Here is a 16100-nt window from a genome sequence, read left to right on the forward strand (position 1 = left end):
TAATGGGGGAAAAAACATTATCAGCATCACTCCTATGTCTGTCCCTTGGCAGTTAATTCTTTTGGCAGAGGGAATGGCAAGGCTGACATTGAAGTTCTAGCCCTAGTTAAATATTACTTTGCAGCGTGATTATGTTTTCCCCTGTCTAAAGAAATGTAGATCCTCTTTTTTTCTTTCTTTTATTTTTTTTCTGTATGTGATCGCTGAAGATTAGCTGGCATTGGAATTCCTTTATGATTACTGTGTTCTGCAGACTCCTTGGTGGATTTTATATTCTTCCACTGTCCTTACACACAAGACCTTTGCAGGGAGTGGGGGAGATATTATATTTATTTTCTCTGTTAGGAAGCTGTATATATATTGACTTTAATATTTCAGTAAAATACCATTTAGGCTGTTTTCACTTCTCTTGCAATACCCAAAGCAGACACAGTTTTTATTTTACATGGCTCAGATGAGTCAGTTTTCCAAAGGAGAAGTGTACTCTGGAATAGGCATATGGCTTTGACTCATGGAATTCAGATTTAGGGTGTGCTCTGTCTTTTTTTCAGCTTCGACAGCGGTGAATGTAACTCATCGGCCCGTGGCTCCAGCTAATCCCAAGCTTCCTATCCCAAGAACCCCTGCTAACCATCAGGTGGTCTATACCACTATTCCTGCACCACCAGCTCAGAATCCTGTAAGAGGAGCTGTCATGACCAGCCCATCCTTAAGGCCTGTCACCCCACAGACTGGAGGTAAGGGATGATTCCTCCCATGTGCTTCTGACCGTGACATAGCTTGGTACGTTCTACCTCATGGATGTGGCATTTAGGTTTTTGATTTGGATGTGTTGTTTGGTCTTTTTGCAGTACCTGGTATTAGTTAGAGAGTTTAGGGTTTTTTCCCAGTTTATGGAATTCAGAAAATTCTCGGGCTGCTAAGAAATTCTATTTGCAGCTATGTGAATGAGGAGAAATTGGAGTTAAGTCATCCCAGGCACCAGCTCTGCCAATTAAGTATCTGTGGTACACACCCCACATACTTTACAAGGCAGTGGAAGGTAATATGACAAGCATCACCATAGAAGATCATATTTGATTTCCTGGCTAAAAGTTATATTTCTATCAGGCATCCTAGTGTAATTCCTTAGCAATCTCTGATGTCCTGTGCTCAGCAAATTTCTTTCCTTTCTCAAGGCTTCAAGAGATGAAATTTCTCACCAGATGTATCAGAAATTGATATATGCTTGAGTTTCCTTGAGATGTTGGCAAGTTCCCCTTGACTTTGCAAATGCATAAGTGATACCTTCTCCTAGCAATAAACTCATTTTCTGAAATGAGTAATAGATGTCAAAAATAAAGAACTGAAATGATATTTTGTTACAAAGTGGTGGATTTTAACTGTTTGTTTTTTTTTTTTCTCCCCACAATTTCTACACTATAGTTGTTTTAACACCTTTATGTTTAACATAAATTTCCCTTTTTTATGAGTATGTGCCTTCCTTTGTGATGTCCTGGTAGTAATGCTGCTACTAATGTATATTGATTTATGTTATCATTGCAACAGCCTTTAGTGCCAGTAGCAGATGCTTCTTGAGTAAGCGTGCTGCTGCACTTTGTCTTTGAAAAATTGATTGTGAGAACCCATCCAAAGTGTTTTGCAAATTGCAGTTTTGTACTTCTGCCTCAAGTGAGTAGTATCCCTACCTAGAAGTGATGCTATGTTTGTATCTTATATCTTATTAAGGCATTTCTGACCGTCTTCAGGTGGTTGTAGTTTCCTGAGACAGAGCTACAGTCATACTAAACCAGTGTATCTTACCAGGTTCTCACAGAGGAGGAATAGCCAGCTCAGGTTACAGTTTAAACCACAGGAGTTCACACAAGCTTCATCAGCTTCTTAGAGAAACTCCAATAAGAAAAAGATATAAAGCACCTGCCCAGTGTTTAGCACTTTATAATTAAAGCATTAAGATTTAGCACTCTGAGTCCCTGCCTTGCACTCACACATTACACAGACTTCTGACCCTCATTCCCTGTGGATTGTAGTTTGATGTATGTTTATGAAGAAAAGAAATTGCCATACAATAACTGTGGTTTCCTGATAATGTGTTGCTTTGTGAGCTTGTCTTCTGGAGTATTAGAATGCTTCAGTCTTACACAGGTGTAAAACTAGGGTATCATAGAGATTGCCTCAAATCTTGTATTTCTCGACAGAAATGGAGGGATAACCCAGGCAATCCATAACAATGAGCAAAGGCTTTGAGTTCACAGAACATAAATGTTCCAACAGTGACTAGATAAAGTGTTACTTAAGATAATTAGATGTGGTATAAAATGAATGAAAACTTGGTAGCTTGCAAGAGTTTTGGCTATTATTTACAAGGCTATAAAACTGTCTAGTTTATTCCTGCCAGGCAGGTCAGTTTGCGGTGGGAATGACTGAAATGTTGATGCCTGTGAGTAGTGTCCATCATGGAGTCTGTTCTGGGAGGGAGGACAAGCTTCTTGGACAGTGACCTAGCTTTTTTGCTTTCAGTGCTATCCACAGCACAGCCTTCTGAGTGAATAACATTGTGCTGCAGCAGCATTTCTCTTTTCCTTTCTGAATCCCAAAATGATGTAATTGTTCTTTTCATACTTAAGCTCCCTGTATCTCCCACGCTTCTCCTCCTCACCCATTTCTTTCATGCTACAAAGTGCTAAAACAACATTCTGTCCCCTCTGCAAACACAAGCGCTTGCTCTGTCTCACTTTTACAGCTTCAGGGGATGGGAGGTGATTTTGTTGTTACACAGTGCTTCATCAGTCTGCTGGCAGCTGGAGGAGTCTGTCTGAAATTTGGCATCATGCAGCAGAACCAAGGAGCTGGTCTTCCAATGTTCTGTTTAGCTGCCTGTAAGTATGGAATACTCAGTGTTCGTTGTGCTCCTTGCAGGTGTGACCGTGCGGATGCCTCAGACAACCTACGTGGTGAACAGCGGGCTGGCTCTGGGCTCGGGAGCGCCTCAGCTCACGGTGCACCACCGACCACCGCCGCAAGCGCACACTGTGAGTGGGGCTCTCCAACCACCTCCTCCAATGTACAGCCTTGTCTCTGCACTGGGATCTCAGGCTGCTCTTAGTGTGAGCTGCAGAGCACTCAAATGCCTTGTTGACACTCCACAGCCAATTCTGTGCATGGCACCACCCAGTCACCTACAGCAGCTCCTGCCCAGAATGGTAAAAGCTGTGCAATCTGTTAGCTCACCCTGGCCTTCTCCAAATTACCAGGAGAACATACTGAAAATTAGTGCATGAGCTGTCTGCAGGTGACTCATGGAGTCAAGCGTACAGAAAAACTGCCAGTAAAATGTTTTGTCATGGTTTGGCTATGAATTGGGTGGCCGCTTTTTAGTACAGCTCTTTGCAAAACTGAGGTAGGAGAACAAGGTGCAGACCAAATCTCCAAGGTTGCCAACTCCCAAACTCCAGAGGTTTTTAGTCAGTCTTGAGGGTGATCACTTCTGCATCACCTAAAACCCCTTTTGGTTAGAATTTGAGAATTTTCTCTAACACATTTAATTCCATTTCAACTACATTGCCTGTACACTCAGTGTTGGGCAGTCACATTACTTACAGTGTCCTGAAATGGTAAATATATTGTCAAGAAGGTGGCTTACCATCCTTTCAGTCTAGACATAATCAACTCAGTGCACTCTTCCATGATAAATAATGAGAATAAATGAAGCAAATATCATGCAGAACACTTAAGATGCCAACAACTACCCCAGATTCCAACCTGAAAGATCTCAGGCTTGAAGCATGGTAACCGCATTCCTAAATTCATCTTAATATAAATGAGAGACCTAAGACTGTTTTTGCTGTATAAAAAAGAAGTATCACTGGAAAGACACATTTGTGCCCTTATTTCAAAATTTTCTGGAAAGTGAGGCTGAGCTTTTGTGATCAATTTAAAGTGATAGGATCTATGTGGATCATTACCCTGTCTTCCTTTTGTGACTGAATACCTGTCTGTAGAAGAGAGGATGAGTTGTCAGCTTAATGCCCTGTCTGGGGTGTTGGGTAATGTGGGAACACCAGCTCAAGCGTAGATTGGTTCAAAGTCACTGTGAACCTGCTTGCCCAGTCCTCATAAAGGACACAGTGTTGAGTTCATCCTCCCCTGGCTGGGAAGCAAAAAAGATACAGGGAAATTACTGTGGCAATGTCATTCGCACAACTAGGGATTTAAATATGAATAAGAATTTATGGCATCCTTGCTCCCACCCCTTCTCATCATTTGCAGCTGCTGCCTTGCCTGTGCACACAGGACTGAGAGTTCTGATGGCTGGGCGACTGCAGGCTCATCTGCTTCCATTTACCTGGGGAATGATGAATTAAAGGCTCCTTCCATTGCTGTAGATTCTGACTTTTCCCTTATTGCTCTTGTGCTGCTTAGGAGCCACCACGCCCCATACATCCCGCTCCACTTCCAGAGGCACCACAGCCACCACGTCTGCCCCCCGAAGCTGCCAACACTTCTCCACCTCAAAAGCCACAGCTGAAGCTGGCCCGGGTACAGAGCCAGAATGGGATTGTTCTGTCGTGGAGCGTGATGGAGGTGGACCGGAGCTGTGCCACCGTGGACAGTTACCACCTGTATGCCTACCACGAGGACCCCAGTGCCACCATGGCCTCGCAGTGGAAGAAGATCGGGGAGGTGAAGGCGCTGCCGCTGCCCATGGCGTGCACGCTGACACAGTTCGTGTCTGGCAGCAAATACTACTTTGCAGTCCGGGCTAAGGATGTCTATGGACGCTTTGGACCCTTCTGTGACCCCCAGTCCACAGATGTGATCTCTTCCCAGAGCAGTTAAACTAGAGATCTCTGGACCCTTTAAACGTGTCCTGCTATCAAGAATTACCCCAGGTTTGGGAGGAGTTGATCCCATGCATGTAATTCACCTTTAAATCCACTCTGCAGGATTATTTTAGACAGTTGTGTGATACACTACATGCACTCAGAACCAAAAGAAAAATAAAGTCTGACCTGCAGCAAGAGAGCCTGTTTTTTCTAAATAGTTCATGCCATTGGCCATTTGAAAATTTTGTTTTTCCTTCCATGACAGGTGTTGCACCTAGATACCTACTATCCTTTATCCAAGAGCATCCTGAATGCCTGGGGTTCTGCTTCAGAATGGAAACAAAATAGTAAATTGCAGTTTGTCTAAAGTAAAATATATACATCTGTAATGTCTATTGAGACACCAACACAAGGGCAAAAACAATCTGCCTCTTGCTTCCCCCAGCATTCTGTGATGTGACATGAAGGGTGATTCAAGGTCTCACTTTTTGTACTGGAGGCTTGAGTGGTCTGGTCTTATCTTACCAACTGTAATAAGCTCTCTGAGGGGAGGGAAGGGAACTTGAGTCTGGCCAGGAACCCATGTAAATTTGGAGGTGGTGGAGAAAAAAGAATAATCAACCCACAACCTCCTACCTCTTCTAAGTAAGAATGCTCCTCTATTTTCACTATCCTCCCCTACTCATCCTGGGAGCATTCCCAGATCTGAAACTGGAGTGTAAAGTCTCCATTCACACCTTGATAGTTCTGGCAATTTCTCTGTCCCTCCCCTCATACATCCAGCCCTATTTTTTAGATTTATTTTGTGCCTTAAAGAATAATTTCAGAAATAAAATGTAGCCAGATACCTTGTGGTGTTCTTTTATTTGCTTGGAGTTATTTTTCCTTTTACCCTTCTAGTCTTTTATCAGTGCTTCTCATTTTCCAGGCCTGCAGTAATTGCTATTTATGTAAAGACAAGAAAGTGTAACATCTGCTGATTGTGAATTTGTTCTTATCTGCAGTATCACTCAACCCTTTCCTTACTGAGTAGTTGTTTTTCTCCTGTCAAGAACATTGAGTATACAGACATTATTTTCCACCAGAGCCTTTCCTGGTTCTTTTGGGAAAGCTGCAATTCAGCCAAAGAATAAATCCCCATGGTGCAGTGCCATGAAAGCTTCTGCCTGTTTGCACTCGTTTGGATGCTCAGTGAGTACAAAAGGAGGAGCTGCTTCCCAGTGTGCTTCTCTCTCCCCTCACCTGCCTGCCTCTGCAGAAAGCAGACATAGCCAAGGGGGTTTTAGAAACTGTTTTAGACACTGGCCTGAACCTTGTGAGCGATTGCAAATGTTAATAGATGCTTTCATGATGTTTCTGAGCTGAGAAAAGAAATTGGTGCATCTCCCCTGCTGTCATTGACTTGTTAAACTTGCTTTTTGTAGAACAAAATTGTAACGCACCTGGACAAGAAAGTAGATATGAGGATTGAATTTTGGCAATTTTCAGTTGCATTCCTACCCAGTAGAACCAAACAATGGGTTTAGAGGGGAAGGATATTTTTTTTAATCCACTTCACCATATAGCAAAGCTGCAGACTATGACATTTTTTTCATTTCAGTGCTCTCTTACTCAAAACCAGCATGCTGAAGTGTGAAGCAAGATTGAAAAAGTATCAGAGAAGTTAAATCCTCAAACAGGGCTGAAATATTCTAAGAGATAATGGGTTCTGTAGCTGTGGTTCCTTTGTTTAGAACCTTTACAATGAAAGAAATGGCAGTGTAGACATCTGTCTGATTTACTGCACTACTTCATGTAGCTGGGAGTGTCACTTCTCTCAGGTGAGTTATGGATATTCTCTGTATGAGAACTTGCATTTAAAAGTTGATTTCGGCAAGCAAAAATTCTGGCTAAATCCAAGTATCCTCAGAGGAGGTTCACACTGTATGAACAATGTGTAACCTTTCCTTTGATCTGCAGTTGTCCCTGTACTTCTGGTGCTATTATCAAAAACTCCTTGAATTTTTCTGTGTTTAAGTAAATGTTCTGTTTGCTTATTTTAAGGAATAATTACTTAATAATGCATTTAGATTGTTTGTGGAAATAGACTAAATTATGGTCCTTATAAAGACAGTTCTGTAATAGAGATTAGAACAGTTATTTCCAGTTGATGGCTGTCAAGTCCTTGCACAATTTTTTGTTAATGTGTCTTTGAGGTGGTACCAAAGAGCCTTTGGCTGTATCAGTAGTATGAAATTTTACAGTTTGAAAGTTGAAATAAGCATGAGGATACAACCTAGAACTTCATTTTAGTTGTGATTCCAGCCCAAACAATAAGTGAGCTTTGTTATAGTTTGAGCTTCCATTTAGATATCCCTAGTTAGGTTTGTCTCCTTTGGGATAGGCAGGGGGTGCAAGTCCTGCATCAGAGTATTTTCTTTCCTCCAGTGGAGGTATTAATAGGGATGGTGTGTCATTCCATTTGGAGGTTTTGTGGCTGCATCATTAGAGAAAGAAGATTCATACTTAATTACTAAAGATTTAGTTCTTTACTGAACTGACTAAAAACTGGCTTCGGTCTTACCAGATCCATTTCTGGCCTGTATGGCAGCAGTTCTGGGTTTTTGGCAGGATTTTGTGAGACACCTTTGTTGACCAAAGACGTTGCAGCTCTGGAGTGAATGATCACTTCCCTGTTGTTTCATCCCAGCAGGGCTGTTAAAGGTCGAATTCCGGTATCTTGAGCAAGTACTGGTGGAGAAGTGTGTGATAAAGCACACCTTGACTTTGAGATGCCTGGTTTGGTGTGGAGACCTCCAAGGGAGCTGGTCCCTAAATCACTGATGCCCAAAGAGAAAACTATGCCAGTTTTGTGCAGTCACTGTCACTGTGGAGCAGATCTCTGCAGTGAGTTGCTAACAAACACGAGTAGTGCTTAATTGCTTACCTCATGGCAGTTTTTCCCATGTAGTCGAATGGCTGATGGTTTTATTATCTTTTACCTCCCAGAATGATTAAAACTATTGAGAAGCTTTCTGCTAGCAACAATCAACCAGAACAATTTGTTTCTTTTATAGACTTTATTTTAAAGTATTACCAAAATATTTGGCAACATTCAGTACAAGTCTGTTAATACTGTGCTTCTAGACTGGTCTCTTCTTTAATGAAAAGCATCAATCACTGAAGCTTGCCAATAATCCACTTTTAAATATGCTAAAAATTTCTATATGGTTTTTAAGTGGAATTGTTGAGTTTGGTTTCTTCTCCGCACTTAATGCAAATTTTTCCATCTTTCAATAGCTTGGTATAAAGTTGTTCCTGACTCTGTGTCTGAATTCTGTGATTCTGTGTTTTGCTGCTGCCTCTGGGCACATTACATTTCAGCAGTACTGTCTTGGACTGAGTTGCCCATGTTTTAGCAAATACTCCACTGACTGCAGCTGTGTTTTCCATCCTCATTTACTTTTGGGTGTTCTTTAGGTTTGAATTGTTTTCTCTGTGTATGATACAAGGGCATCTGGATGTCCAGGTTGAAAGTAATTTGAGTTAGTGCATCTACTTGGAGAGTAGCCCTGCTGTGGAGTGCTGATGGCAAAATGGCATTCTGCATTTCTCCTACTTACAGCTTCACTGGCCTGTTTTATTGCCGTATGGCTAAAAAACTATTGGATACAAAAACATAAATGCTGGGAGGGGACAGACTGCAGACTACAGGCATCAGTACTGTCTCCAGTGACGGCTTCAGAAAACACAAGGATGCAGCTCTCTCAGCCTGTAATTATTTCCATGCTCTGAGCACCTTCCCCTATGCATTGGTCTGACGTTGCTCCTTGGAATTGTTTGTGCTGCCCTTGGCCATGTTAGATCACTGAGCACAAGCACTGACACCCATTCCCAAGGCTTTTAGCACAAGGCTGGAATCACTAATGGTGTTCTCCCTGTAAAATTAAGGGGTCTTACCCTGTTTCCATTGAAAACAAAGACAAGACGCCTCAGTCTTCACTGGGACCATGACTCAGCTCAATAGTAGGATCTGAACATCATTTTGTACTGTAACAGAAATAACCACTTCAGCTCTTCCTTGATGCTGTTAGTCTTAAATGTACAGTAAATAAAACCAATATTATATAAAGGGATGGGTCACGTCTGTTCCTGCTCCCAAGACAGCCATTCCCCAGGATGAGTATTGCATACACTGTACAAAATCAAGCTGTGATTCTGCCTTCTTATACACCCCTTGAGTATTCTCCTTTTGTCAAAAATATCTATGCAGATATTTTAAATAGAAGCTTGATATATTAAATATATATTTTTTTAATTCGTTGATTTGGGTAGGGGTGGGCATTGTATGAAAACACTGGAGGGAGAAGAGATTAAATGACACTAAGCCAGCCCTGCCATGCAAATCTATTCCCTTCCAAACACCTTCTGAGAGGAGAAGGAAAAATATAAGGATAGCTAGGAGAAAACAAATCAATGAATTTTCCTTTTCATCCCTTTTAAGTTAAAAAGGCATCTTTCTTTCTCATTGTCATTATGGAGGCTGAGCATTCTTTTCTTCTTTTATATACATATGCCTATATATATGTACAGACGTGTGTATATAAATACATACACACACACATATATATATATTTGTACTGCTGTCTTAAACTAATAGGGTGTAGCTGTAAATAAAATAGCTAGGTAGTAGTTGTTCAGGGATTCCTGTTCAGCTTTAGTAATTTATTGGTCATCAGAAGTCAAATGTGCAACATCCTTTGCTGAAAAATTCCAAATCTGATTTCTTGTTTTGTTTTGCAGCTGGACTTGTAAATACAAAAGAAAAAATGTAGGACTGATTTAATGTCCACTTAAAACTGGGCAGTTGCCAGCTTTCCCCATTTTTGTATGTACTGTAGATTAGTGTGTGTCTGTGTTAACTGTTAGTGGGGTTTTGTCTGACAAGCCTGGAATTTATACTTTGAAATAAAACTACTGGGTTTTTAACATTTTGAGTCATTTGTGCTTAGTTCCTGACACCACAGGAGGCAACTCTCAAAGAGCCCAAAGCCTGCTCCTCCTCTCCAGAGGTGTCGCCACCTTGCTCAACCAACATTGAGCAGCAAGGCTTTGGCTCGTGGTCATTCCCAGGAAGTCATGGCATGGTGCTGCCCTCACAGAAGCAAAAAACCAAAGCAATGCTGTAACTTCTGGAAAGTTGCCTTTCATGCACTTCTGCAAGGCACGGACAGAGAGAATAAAGTGACCTGCACCCCAGAGTTGCCCCAGATGAATTCAGGAATGGAAATCCAGTTGCTGCTGCTGCTCTCCTTGCCCTCCAAGATGCCAGGTTTGACTACTAAAGCAATGGTCATTCTTTCAGCAAGAGGCTTTGGTCAAAGTACTGGAGTTTCTCAGAGCACCCTTCAAGCATGAAGGCCCACTCACCTGGCCAGGAAGCAGCTGCTGTGCACAGCACAAAGTGCATCACTCAGGGTAATGAAATCGGGATTCATAAATTATAAATAAATAAATAAAAACATGTCTCAGTGCAGGCATCATGAAGGGCTCTGCCCCCCCCACCCAGCTGCCTCAAGGGTAGAAGCCAGGAGCAGCACCATGGCAGATGTTGTGCAACTCATTTGGGACCAATAAACAGCTGGACTAGAAGGCAGTCTGGGAAAATCTGCCTCTTGAACCCAACGCTGCTGCCAAACTGCAGAGAACTCAAAGTACACAGAACATGGAGTTACTGACGTGCCAACCCTGTGTTAGTGCTGAGCCTGTACTTTGAGGGTATATAATTAATTTGTGATGCTAATAATTAGTTTCCATGCACTTACTAAAATTTGCCTCAAGTCACTGACCAGAAGATGATGGACTCTTGAGAAGTGATGCCTCAGCACAATCCCACTTGAAAGTCCTGAGTTTCTCAAACTGCCTATTTAAACTACAAGTATATGTACTGCACATAGTGCAGAACCTATGTTTTATCATCAAATACAGCATAACTACTCTGCTCAAGCACTGCTGTAATTGCAGTTCCTGCTGAAGTAGAGCAAAGTGAGAATGTGAACGTGCAGAACACACTGTTTGCTGCAGAGTAGCTCTGGCACACACTCCATGGTCGGTCTGGAAAGTGCTACAGCCTCAGAGCAAAGTCCATTTCTGCACACCACTGATGCTTCTAGTAAGGAAACTGAAAAAACCCCAGCAGTCAGCTGAGAAGCAAATCTGAGCCAGCAGCACAGCACGAGGACACTGCCAACACAGTGATGTTGGTTTCTCCCTGAAGTACTGTGCAGCCTGGCCTGGGCAGGCACTGGTACCATGCCCAGGTGTCTCCTGCTGCGACAGACTGTGGCCCCTGTTAGAGCGGAGGCTGTGCAGGGTATGACCACTAGAACCAGGAGGGGCAGGTTTGCTACTGAATTTCAGAAAAGGGGGATGGTAAAGCATGTGAAAACTTGTGTTCATGTGACAATTTTGATGGTCCTGCTGAGAGGAGTCATTTCCTCTAGGCATCGACTGAAGAGTATTTTTTCATTATGGCAAGAAAGATTTATCACTACCACCTCCCACTTCCATCTCCCCACCAACTAAGTCCCTCTTCAGCCAGACCTGGAAACCTGAAGTCAAAGAATCAGAAGCCACAAGACCTGGAAAAATCTGAAAGCAGGGTATGAAAAAGGTGGCAACTTCTGCCACAAATCCTCTGCTTAGACCATACCTTCATTTTTTTTATTCCAAGTGGCATCTGCAGAAGGAAATAAGATACTCAAAGAGACCTTTAAACTTCATGTAGCCGTCTGTCAGTTCTTTTGCACCTGTCTACAGGGCCATGCAATGCTGTCAAAGTCTCCTCTGGCCACTGATGCAGCTGTACAGGGAAGAGGAGCTGGACCTAGCTGCTGTGGTCAGGACTGGCAGATCAGCCCTCGCTGGCCTGGCAACAAAGGAAGCACAAAGGACAGCACAGCAAGAGGAATGCAGTGGCCTTTAGCAGCACAACTAAAGGCAAAAAGTAGCCACAGTCACACAGACTGGAGTCCAAAGGCTCACAAGGTCCCATTGGTGTAAATATCTACTTACAGAAAGGCACTCTCAGAAGAGCTCTGATTTCCCACAACTCTGGGTTGGAGCACAAAACAGGTCATACCTCAGGGCAGGAGGCTCAAGGTGACAGAAAAGCAAAGTTGCCATTTCCAGGCATGTTGTTGTGTCATGGGCACATCACAGGTGCCACACAGCTCCACTCCCTGCAGGTGGAAGCGTCTAGCTAGCCGTGCTCTCAGGTCAAGAACACTGTTCACTGCAGCAATCCATTGGCAGTTTCCTGGTCCCTGGGGACCAACTTTTAAACAGTACTTCTCCATTTGTATTTTTATATGAAACTGTGTGAAAAAGCAGTAAATTCATGCTGCAGTGTTGCTGCATTGTCTAGGAGTGACAGTGAAATCAAGCCATCCTCCAACCCCTCTGTGCTTTCAGTTTCAAACAAGCAGCTGATTCTTGGTCCTCTGCTTGCTGGCAGCTCAGATCCTTGCAGTGTTCTTCATGACCCAGATCCGTTCCCTAAGTGTTCTCCTTAATGCCTGCTGCAGCCTGTTCAACCCAGGTCAATTCAATCCAATCTGTGGCAGTGGCTCCACCACATGGAGGAGGTCTCTGCCCACAGCATCTCACACCTACCTCCTACTTCAGCAAACAAATCACTTCAGTCCCTTCATGAATTTTTCATCATCAACAACAGCTTCGCTGTAACTGCTGGTCTCCCTCTTCCCTTGGCAAAAATCACCCTTACTCTGACAGCCAAATATTTAGCTAGAACCTCACCCAGTAACTTGCTGCCTTCCCCATCACACAAGCTAAACACTAGAGGCTTCATTAAAACCTCACACCGCTCATCATTCTTCACCTTCATAACACAGGGCAGTGCTGTGCACTATTTAGCTTGGACCATCAAGGACATGAGGAAAGAGCTGTTTGTTTTATTTAATTACACATAGAACATCTAGCACAAAACAGCCTAGTGCCTCGACTCCTTGGTGTAAACACAGGTATCTAAGAGTAGCCCTGGCGCTCACAGCCATCTCACTGTCACATTCCCCTGCCACAGCTGAGAGAGCAGACAAAGATGGCACTGAGCAACTGCATGGGCTGATCCATTCCAAGAGAGAGATCCCTTGTAAGAGATCCATTGCATCACATTTTTGTCCCTGCAGCCTGGGGCAGAGGCATTTCTAAAGCATCAGGGCCACTTCCCTTCACCTTCTTTTGCAGCCTGTGCTGCTCTGGCCACACAAAGGAAGTTTTGACAGTGCCACTAAGAGTCACATCCTGTACAGATCTGCCATGGAGAATGCACGCTCGATGGGAAGCAACTTGCAGCACACTACTCAGACAAAAGGCAGACATCAAGCCAGCACTGAGGTAAGGCCATCACGGCCCAAAGCAGCCACCTGGTTTGGCCCAGCTGTTTAGAAACAGATCACTCTCACTGGTGGCATTGCTCCTCACTCCTGCTCTGGGAACAGCTGTGATGATGGCTCAGATCAACAGAAAGCTCTGCCACCTGCTTCTCATCAATCCCAGTCAGAGGAAGGGCCACTCAAACGGCTCAGAAGAAAGGAACTTGCTTTGGGCTGCAGAGAAGCAGCCAATATCAGTACAAAGTGCCTAGCAGGCAGACATGGGAAGGCAGGTATAAGGCACAGGGATGTGGACATCCAGGTCGATTTATTACACAAGAAATAAAATTTTCATTAAAAAAAAAATCCACTTGTGGATGCTGGCGCTGGTTTTACAGGATGGGCCTCATGGTGACAAAACCGAAGTTGTACGACTCGGGCAGGCCCTGGTGCCGCGTGCGGTTGAAGCGTCTCCAGCTGAAGACCGGGAGGCCGCCCTGCACTGGAGGGCCATTGATGGCCGAGGCCGTGAATGCTGCAGCCAGGCGGAAATCCGACACCTGGAACAAAGGACAGGAACCCGGGGCAAAAGGGCAGCGTGAGGCTTGGCACATCCCCATCCCAGCCAGCAGGAACAGCTCCGGGAGATTTGATTATAAGGTGAGGGAAGAGAGCAGAGAGAAACACAAACAGGCAGCAATTCCTCCCCTGTGCAGAGGCACCTTCAGTCACCAGCAGCCAGTGCTGAAGGACACCAGCAAACCACAAGCCCACACTTGCCCTTGCCAGGCTGAAAGAGCCAGAGCATCTGCCCTCAGGCCAACCCTCCCTGATTTTATGGGGCTGCAGCAGGCGGATGAGGGGTCTGCACTAAGCTCTGCTGCATGTTGAGCACTTGGGCCATCCCCGGGGCATGTCAGGGCAATTCAGGAATGGAGAAAGGCAGCAGAATAAATATTGCTACCCAGGCTCTGCACTGCTCCTTCATAGTCTCCAAAGACGTCCCAAGCCTCCTCCATCTTCCCAAACTCAGACACTAAATGTGTTGGTAGGGTTTATAACTAGAACAGGTTTGGCCTGTGCTCTGGGTGATTTCTTGCAATGCCCCTCTTAAGCCCCCCATTCCACCTCCAGCCCTGCCCATTCCCCTTGCCTAACTGTGCTGGCTAAGGCACTGCAGCAGGCATTGACCACTCCCTTACCAGACCCCTCTACAAAGCCATTTTCTACATTCCTCTTGTATTACCCAGCTCTGGGAATCTCCCACTACTGTCCACTGCAACACACAGCTGGCTGGACACAGCAATGGAGATATTAAAATAGCCCCCCCCTCCCCCCAGTTCCATCCTAGCAACCAAACTCGTAATCCAGAAATGCAGCAAGCTGGACCCCACAGGATAAAACACTGAACAACTTTTCAGCACAGCTGCTTACTTGGGCATTGCTCTTCAGGGTGAAAATCATATAACCTCCCTAAAATGCATGCTGTTTTCTCCAGGACAGTGGGTCTAAGGATTTTCCCACATACCCCTAAAATGCAAAGTGATCTTCACCAAACTTTTCAGAAAGCAGTTTTGCAGAGAGGTGGAGTCCCAGAGCAGGGGTGGCTTACTAGAGAGCCAGGCTTTTGTAAACGTAAACCTAAAGTGAGACTGCAACCCCTTTCCTGTGGGCTCTGGGAGGCACCCACAGAGTTCTAATGAACAGGAGGCTGAGGCTGTACCACAGTCTCCTTCCCTGAGTGAGCTGAAGACTCATTTCCTGCTGTAAGGATTTGGAGTTTAACCCCTGAACGCCACAAGCTCCCATGGATTAAGTTGTTTCATACATCCCCCCTGTATCCTGTGCCATTGTGCCAGGACTGATGTCAGGGACAGGAAATGAGACTCTGCAGAGAATTCCCATCTGAGGAGGTGCCCAAGCACTGGGACAGCATGAAAAGAGGGAACAGACATGCCTGGCCATGTTGGCCAGGCTGCAGCCAGCATTCAGCAGATATTGGAATTGAGGTAATTTACCTTGGTGTCATAGCAGCCTGCAGGCACTGGTATAGAAGGATTCAGGTCTTCCCGACAGCAAATGGTGTTGCAAGGATTGTGTTCAGCATAAGGATCATGCTGATAGTCTGGAGTGAAATGTGGTGGGAAGAGCAGAAGAAAAGAAAAAAAGTTAGCCCCCTCACAAAAAGCTGATGCCACGTACTGGAGCCACTAAAAACTGGGTAACTGCGCTCTGTCACATTGCTTTTGTGCTTCTCCCTAAGTACCAGCCACAGGACATTAAGTAGACAAGCTCCTAATTCAAGACCATACAGCTAGTTCTGCAACCCAGGGGCACCATTGCCAACCTCTAACCACAAGTGTCTGCAATTCCACCTGATGAAATTCTACATGACAAAAGCTTGTAGAAACTTTGTCAGGAGAGAAAAGCAGAAGAGAAAGGGAAGTGGCAGGTTGGGGGGTGGGGAGAGAGAGAGGGGGAAATGAGAGCCTTTTTTTTCCTGTTCTGGATTAAAATAAGTGTAAAGAAGCAAAACCTTTGAACACCCACTGCAGTAACTGCAAGCCAGGAGGGGAAGGTGGTGAGCTCAGCATCTACTCACAGCCCAGACAGGAATGACACCCCACCCTGGGAGAGGCCTCCCAAACCTCAAGTCCAGTAATCAGCAAGCTCCCTATAATTGGGAATAAAAATATAGCATCTAAAGCTATCAGTAGTCTGAGATTGGCTTAGCCAGAAGTTAATAGTTAAGCTGGGTTTAATGCAGTTAAGGAGAGCCCTGTCAGGAAAAAACAACAGAGCATTACCTACTGTCCTGGTTCAACCCCTGCTGGCAACTAAGTACCACACAGCTCATCCACATCCCTCCAAGCCTCACCCCTCACGGGATGGGGAGAAGAAT

The 16100-nt window shown here is 44.4% G+C and overlaps 2 protein-coding genes across 3 annotated transcripts in view; one reads left to right on the forward strand and one right to left on the reverse strand.

The window, feature by feature from the left end:
* The window catches only part of ATF7IP (activating transcription factor 7 interacting protein), an 82299-nt gene extending 72505 nt beyond the window's left edge, over positions 1–9794 (forward strand). For both annotated transcript variants that reach the window (XM_036401649.2, XM_036401650.2), the window contains exons 14-16: positions 552–737; positions 2920–3032; positions 4423–9794. In XM_036401649.2, the coding sequence (XP_036257542.1) occupies positions 552–737; positions 2920–3032; positions 4423–4839 (716 nt within the window). In that variant the 3' untranslated portion in view covers positions 4840–9794. The remainder of the gene's footprint in view (positions 1–551; positions 738–2919; positions 3033–4422) is intronic.
* A 3706-nt stretch (positions 9795–13500) lies between these two features.
* Positions 13501–16100, reverse strand: part of PLBD1 (phospholipase B domain containing 1) — a 38002-nt gene continuing 35402 nt past the window's right edge. Inside the window, exons 10-11 of the mRNA XM_036400204.2 lie at positions 15217–15323; positions 13501–13758 (exon numbers count right to left, since the gene is read on the reverse strand). Of these exons, the coding sequence (XP_036256097.1) occupies positions 13591–13758; positions 15217–15323 (275 nt within the window). The 3' untranslated portion in view covers positions 13501–13590. The remainder of the gene's footprint in view (positions 13759–15216; positions 15324–16100) is intronic.

This window comes from Molothrus ater, chromosome 5 (genome assembly GCF_012460135.2).
Source record: "Molothrus ater isolate BHLD 08-10-18 breed brown headed cowbird chromosome 5, BPBGC_Mater_1.1, whole genome shotgun sequence".
Classification (NCBI taxonomy): domain Eukaryota; kingdom Metazoa; phylum Chordata; class Aves; order Passeriformes; family Icteridae; genus Molothrus; species Molothrus ater.